General features: G+C 34.7%; 1 protein-coding gene across 4 annotated transcripts; it reads left to right on the top strand.

Annotated features, from left to right (window-relative positions):
* The first annotated feature begins 1,312 nt into the window (after positions 1-1,312).
* LOC112789799 (DEAD-box ATP-dependent RNA helicase 8) lies at positions 1,313-4,214 on the top strand. Of its 4 annotated transcripts, none has more exons than XM_025831845.3 (5): positions 1,342-1,823; positions 1,919-1,998; positions 2,157-2,246; positions 2,324-2,428; positions 3,829-4,214. In XM_025831845.3, the coding sequence occupies exons 2-5, from the start codon at positions 1,990-1,992 to the stop codon at positions 4,063-4,065; spliced, it is 441 nt and encodes a 146-aa protein (XP_025687630.1). In that variant the 5' UTR covers positions 1,342-1,823; positions 1,919-1,989; the 3' UTR covers positions 4,066-4,214. The 4 variants fall into 4 exon arrangements, with proteins under 4 accessions (XP_025687632.1, XP_025687630.1, XP_025687629.1 ...); XM_025831844.3 differs by having other exon boundaries at positions 1,373-1,823; positions 1,905-1,998; XM_025831847.3 differs by lacking the exon at positions 2,157-2,246 and having other exon boundaries at positions 1,313-1,823.
* The last annotated feature ends 2,925 nt before the right edge of the window (positions 4,215-7,139 follow it).

Genomic DNA, 7,139 nt, shown 5'->3' with positions numbered 1-7,139 from the left:
TGACCTAAAAGGGTCTATGGTCACGGTTTTGGGAGGTGACCTAAAGGGGTCTATGGTCACGGTTTTGGGAGTGGCTTAAAAAGGTCTATGGTCACGGTTTTGGGAAGTGGCCTAAAGGGGTCTATGGTCACGGTTTTGGGGGGTGGCCAAAAAGGGTCTATGGTCACGGTTTTAGGGGTGACCTAAAGAGTCTATGGTCACGGTTTTTTACAGTGACCAAAAAGGGGCTATGGTCACGGTTTTTAAAAAAAGGGTGACCTAAAAGAGTCTATGGTCACGGTTTTGGGGGGTGACCTAAAGGGGTCTATGGTCACGATTTTTGGGGTGGCCTAAAAGGGTCTATGGTCACGGTTTTGGGGGTGACTTAAAGGTCTCTATGGTCACGGTTTTTTACAGTGACCAAAAAGGGTTTATGGTCACGATTTTTCAGAAGGGTGACCTAAAAGGGTCTATGGTCATGGTTTTGAGGGTGACCTAAAGAGGTCTATGGTCACAGTTTTTTACGGTGACCAAAAAGTGTCTATGGTCACAGTTTTTCAAAAGAGTGACCTAAAAGGATCTATGGTCACGGTTTTAGAGGGTGACCTAAAGAGATCTATGGTCACAATTTTAATCATTTGAGTTTAAATTAATGAAGATTTTTATATACTTTTTTATAATTTTAAATATTTTATCTTTTAAAAATTTTAATAATTAAAAACTAATAATAATTTATATGATTTATTTTAAATTTAATTTTATAAATAAAAAATTAAGTTGAATATTATTAATCTTAAATTAAAAAAAAATTAAAACTTAATAATATAAAAAATGATTTAATAACTTAATAATGGAAGTGTTATATAATTAAATTTAAGAAATTTTTATTATAAATAAATTATGGTTTATTTATTAAATTGAATTCTTAGAGTTAGAGATTAATTTATTAGGAATGATTAAATAGATTTTTGTAAATACTTTAGATTTAAGTCAATTAATATTTATGTATAAGTTTTATTTTAATTAGTTATTTTATATAAATTGAAATTAAAGTTATGATAGAAAAATAATGAAAGGAAATATAATTTAATTTAGGTAATTGATATTTTAAATTTAACCGTATTTTATAAAATGTAATTAGTGTATTTACTTTATAATTTAAATTAAAAATAATTATTTAAACTCAATAATATTTTGATAAATGAAATTTTATGTGTTCCAAAAATAATCTTCACAATATTATATTTAAATTCTAAATTATTATTTTATCTCAAATATTTTATAAAATTGTTATATTTGTTATATATATTTTATCTTAATTCTAAAATTTTCTAATAAAAACCCTAATTTCCCAAATTTCTCAATGTAATACCCTAAATCCCTAAACACACGCACACAACACTCAGTGAGGGGGGGGGGAGGGAGAAAGGGGCAACAGTGAAGGGAGAAGGGGGAGCTCGAGGGAGAAGAGGGGAAGAGAGGAGGGGACGACGCGGCTGGGTCCTTCCCACCGTCGTCGTTGTCGTTGAGGCGCCGGAGGAGAGAGAGATTTGCTTTGCAGAGGCGTTGAGGGAGAGAGGGAGCCGCGCTCTGCTGCCGATCCGCCACCGAACTGCCGCACGCGGGGAGCCATTGCCATCGCGAGCTGTAGCGCCGCACAGTCCAGCCACCGTGACCTCCGTAGAGCCACCGTCGTTGCGCTGTTCCGCCGTCACCGCTGTTGCCCTAGAGCTCGCCGTCGTCATTGAGCAGGACGGAGATGAGAGAGAGCGCGAGCGAGAGAACAGAGAGTCTTATTGAAGACCTCCCTTTGAAGGTGTAAAGTGTACAACCTTTAGACTCTGGTATTTTACCTTAAACTTTTGATTTTCAGTGCTTCTATTTGCATTTACATTGTAGTTCACAATTAACAAAACTATTATTAGTATTTTTTTTCCAGCTTCTAATGAAAAATTTGAATCTCTGAGACTTAATAAGTATGTTCCATCGTGCATTGAACCTCTGGAAGTCATGATTCAGGTATGGATTTATTCTCCGGCAGAAAATTTTATTTCTGGAAATTACAGGAAATTTGTGTCTATGATTACAGAAAATCTTATTTCTGGAAATTATCTTTTGTTGTTTGAGTATATATTTGTTACTAACTTTATTATTGCTTCTTAATTTGTATGATCCAGTATGGTAAAGATTATGAATTTGATGCTCCAGTGAAGCTCCTAGAGAAACATCTACATGCTATGGCACAATCTGTTGATGAGCAACTTCTTGTTGTTTCTCAGGTCTTGGCTTCTTAATCAATGGTTGATTTGAAATGCTTACCCCTCCTCTTTTTGGATTCATATAGGTTATTGCTTTCAATGATAAGCCTGTGAAGAATTTGAAGGGCTTGGCCACCATGATTGAGAACTGTGATGATGAGTTTCTAAAGTTTGATCTGGAATACCAACAGGTTCTCTCTCATGGACTCAGTCGTGTGAATTTTTTTTTGACTTTCTAAAGTTTTCTGAATTAACATTTAATCTAACTTTCATGTATCAGTAAGCTGCCCATTCTTCTCTTTACCCATTCTTTACATATTTCGTTTAAGCATATATTTTTCTAGTTTCTTATGTGGAATTTGACTTGTCATATCAATTAGAAGTTGTTTCTTTCTCTATCTTTTACATAATTAAATTGAAAGTAAAACTACACTTTAGTACTAGGAAAATTTTCATTTAAAAACTTAGCCTGTAAAAGATTAAATGTACTCGCTTTAGTCCTTGTAATATTTATGTTTCAACACTTTAGTTTGTAAAAATATATCAGTTCTAATATTTACTTCATGATGTGATAGTTACTGCAATAGGCACTTAGCGCATGTGTATTTAGTATGTAATAATACTAATTTCTGTATTTTACTAATTTTCTATTTGTTAATGAAGTTTATCTAAAAGTAATAATACTGATTTTAATTTCTCAATCATTCATTTCATCTACAAAAATTGAATACATGAGTTCAAGCATTCAGGCTTCTATTTTGTTTAGATTCATTAATAAATAATTAAAGGCAATGACTAAGAATAATATCAGTTCTAATAATACATAGAGTCTAAGTTTGTGATACTGACTTATAGTTTGTGATATGACTTATAGTCTAATTAAAGGCAATGACTAAGAATAATACGTTGAGTATGCGAGGGGGTGGATCTAGCTTGATATTTTAAATTGATATTATTTGCGGTTGCTGAAATTCAACCTTTAATGCTTTGATTTGTTAATGCTAAAATTGGATCGTTTAGATTAGTATTCATTTGTTGTTATTATTGTCATTATTCGTCTGCTAATATTGATAGTGTCTTTTGGTGTCGGCTAATAGCTAAGTGTTGGAGGGTTGTTGTTTTAATTTGTCCTATTTTGTGTGTTGATTTTCATATAATGTGCTCCAATTCCAAGATCAACAGCAGTCTTGATCTTCACTAAGGGGGGGGGGGGGGTTTAAACTGAAAATAATATCAGTGCATTTATAATGAAATGCTTCTTGAAGTTTTGGTCATAGAATTTAACTAGCTTCTTTTTTTATTTACCGATGTCATTATTAATATCCTAATTCCTGCTCTCTATTAGGCATTCAGTTCACTGTTTTCACTATACAATCTGCTTTAACTAATTTACTTAAATTGCTGAGAAATTGAGATAAACTGATTTAGTTTTTTCATATTTACACGTTTCCAATATCCACTTGAAAGGCATAATTAATGATACCATTTATGGGTAAGCCACTTAAGGTTCTGTGGTTATAAGATTTGCAGGTAATTTCTATGTTATATGTTCTAGTGTTGGTATTGAATCTGCTTTAATTTTATTTCCCAGGATGTGACAGCAACTAAAAGAAATGAATTTGAGGATTATTTTTTGAAGCGAGAGTTGCTCATGGGAATATATGAGAAGGGTTTTGAAAGGCCTTCTCCTATCCAAGAAGAAAGCATTCCAATTGCTCTTACTGGTAGTGACATTCTTGCAAGGGCTAAAAATGGGACAGGCAAAACAGCTGCATTTTACATTCCTGCATTGGAAAAAATTGACCAGAAACAATCTATCCTGGCATAGTCCAAATTGTATTGCTCTCACGCCTGTGGAACAATTTTGTTAATAGTGTCTACTTAGTGTTAGTATATATATCATTGTATAAAACTAAGATTAAGACAAGTGTATTTACTCAACTATATTGATATGTTAGCTGGTTACTTTAATCACAACTTATCTTAATTGTTGATTATCATTTTTTATTTTTAGATTTATTTTGTAATCATCATCATTTTGGGATGTGATTATTCTTTAAAAAAAAAATTAAATCTCATAAAACAAAATAGATTTTGGTCACAGTAAAAACCGTGACCATAGATAAGGTTATGGTCACGGTTTTGTGGGGTGACCATAGATAATCTATGGTCACGGTGAAAAACCGTGACCATAGATAAGGCTATGGTCACGGTTTTAAGGTGGGGTGACTATAGAGGCTATGGCCACGGCGAAAAACCGTGACCATAGATAGGACTATGGTCACGGTTTTAAGGAGGGGTGACCAAAGAGTCTATGGTCACGGTGAAAACCGTGACTATAGATAAGGCTATGGTCACGGTTTTTACGCGTGACCATAGATTAACCTATGGTCACGGTGAAAAAACGTGGCCTAAAGTGTCAGAATTTGAAAATTGAAACCGTGACCATAGAAACCGTGACCATAGATAAAAAAACTGTGACCATAGACCTATGGCCACGAGAGAATAGACCACGGTAAAAAACCGTGACCATAGGTCCAAAACCGTGACCATAGATCTATGGTCACCCTTTTTACTAGCTATGGTCACGGTTTTTTACCGTGACCATAGGTCTTTTTTTTTGTAGTGAACTTGCTCGTGATTGGGGAGGCAATTAAATTAACATAAAGAGCAAGCACATGTTGATACTCAAGTGGCAAGAACGAATATAACAAATATTATAAATTAGATTTCTTTTAAATCTAAAACTGATATTAATTAATTGAAGGTTAGTTAGATTGCTTCTATATGCATATGAATAAAAAGAAACAAATTAAAAACCAAAGAAAGAAAAAAAAAAGATTTTTCTTATACAGATAATAGTTTACATATAATACATGCTGTAACGAGGGTTAATGCACTTTCTTCTCCTTATTTCTTGCTACGTATTGTTGAGAGATAAATAATTTGTCATGAATAACTAAAGCAACTGAACAATTGATCATCAGTTGTTAAATAATCTGCAAATGTTTTGGCCACCATGTCATCGATATAGATTTCCAAGTTTCGTCCTATCTTTTTTGTAAATACCTTGTCCATAAGACGTTGATAGGTTGCCCCTGTATTTTTTAAGTCAAAAGGCATAATTTTATAGTAGTAATTACCATATTTAGTAATAAAAGCAGTTTTATTTTGATCAGATGGGTACATAAAGATCTGGTTATACCCAGAGTAAGCATCCATAAAACTAAGTGTTGCATAACCAGAAGCATTATCTACTAAGGACTTGATAGATAGTAAAGAGTAAGAGTCTTTTGGGCATACTCTGTTGAGATAAGTAAAATCAATACACATGCGCTATTTACCATTGTGTTTCTTTACCATCGCGATGTTGGCCAGCCATGTTGTGAATATGATTTTTCGAATGAATCCGGCATTGATGAGCTTTTGGGTCTCTTCCAATGACACCTTCTTTTTTTCTGTGCCAAGGTTCTGCTTTTTCTGTGCTATAGGTCGGGCAGAGGAATTGAGTGCCAACTTAGATGATCAAAGGATCAATCCCGGGCGTGTCAGCAGGTGTCCATATGAAAAGGTCAACATGTTGCTGTAAGAAGTTTTGAATTTGATTCTTTTCTTTGGTGTCTAGTGTTGTACCTACATAAGCATATTTGTTAGGATCATTATTGAAATACACTTTTTGTAAGTCCTTTGTTGGCATCGGTAGTTCGAGGAACTCGGCTCGTTGGTCCAAATATGTCATTATTGATACCTCATTGGAACTATGGACGTTATTTACTTGAGCCCCAAAGCTCGGTTCAGTAACTTCAAGCTGATGTTGTAGCATAGTTGCTTCGCGATGATCGCTGTGAATAGTTGCAATGAGATCGTTCTGCACAGGAAACTTAACACATAGATGAATTGTAGATACTATTGCGCCGAACTTATTTAAAAAAGGTTGGCTAAGTATTAGATTATAAGGCCTGAAACAGTTGACAACTAAATACTGAACATAAGATGTTTTGGATAAAAGGTGCTCACCCAGTATGGTTTGTAATCACACAGATCCCAATACCCGAACTCGTTCACCTAAAAATCCGACCAAATCTCCATTGGAAGGTTAAAGTATGTTATCGCTGAGCTTCATTTTTCAAAATGCTGAATAAAATAGGACATCAGCACTGCTCGCTAGGTCGAGCAGGACTTTTCGAACCAAGAGGTCACCCAACTGAAGAGTTATAACAACAGGGTCGTCCAAATTTGTGATGTTCATATTAAAATTGGTGGACTCAAATGTCACTTATGGAAGATGAGGAGCAGAGTTTGGCCCATTTGAGCCTCCTTCTACTGACAACATTGCTTGGTAGGATCGTTTGTGTGCCGAGCTTGATGCTCCTCCTCCTGCAAAACCTCCAGATATACAATTAATAATACCTTGTGGTTGATCAGGGTGTTGGTGAGTTTCTTTATTCTTTTCTTAGAAATATTGCCCTGTAGAGGTGTGTTCAGCGGAGTTAGCGGGTCGTTTCTATATGTGGCCATTGATGTACTTATCCAGATGACCTTGCCGAGCTAATCGCTCCAATAGGTCCTTGGCGATGACACATTCATCTGTGGTATTCCCATGCTTTTGGTAGAACGTACAATATTTAGACTTGTCTGTATTCTTTGCATCTGGGTAAATTCCAGCCTTTCTAGGGGGTTTGATGAGTTTTGAGTTAAGGATTTCTTTGATGATTGATAACGTGAGAATTCTTGTATAGTTTGGAATCAATCAAAACAAGCATCAATTAGTTGGTAGCATAGTCCAAACCAACAATGAATTCTCACGATCAAATGTTAATTCAAATTTAAAGTAACTGAGAGTAATTAAACCTCGGGTTGTTCTTCCCTAGGAGTTGCAATTAAGGTGATCAATTATTGGCT

Source organism: Arachis hypogaea, chromosome 3, assembly GCF_003086295.3.
Source record: "Arachis hypogaea cultivar Tifrunner chromosome 3, arahy.Tifrunner.gnm2.J5K5, whole genome shotgun sequence".
NCBI classification, from domain to species: Eukaryota; Viridiplantae; Streptophyta; class Magnoliopsida; order Fabales; family Fabaceae; genus Arachis; species Arachis hypogaea.
The sequence above is the reverse complement of the archived record's forward strand: the minus strand, read 5'-3'. Positions and strand labels throughout refer to the sequence as shown.

What these genes read in the sequence shown, in the direction of transcription:
- LOC112789799 (XM_025831845.3), top strand. An exon ending in CTGTTGATGAGCAACTTCTT is followed by an intron (nt 2,247 to 2,323) that starts GTTGTTTCTCAG and finishes GGATTCATATAG; the next exon opens with GTTATTGCTTTCAATGATAA. An exon ending in TTGATCTGGAATACCAACAG is followed by an intron (nt 2,429 to 3,828) that starts GTTCTCTCTCAT and finishes TTTATTTCCCAG; the next exon opens with GATGTGACAGCAACTAAAAG.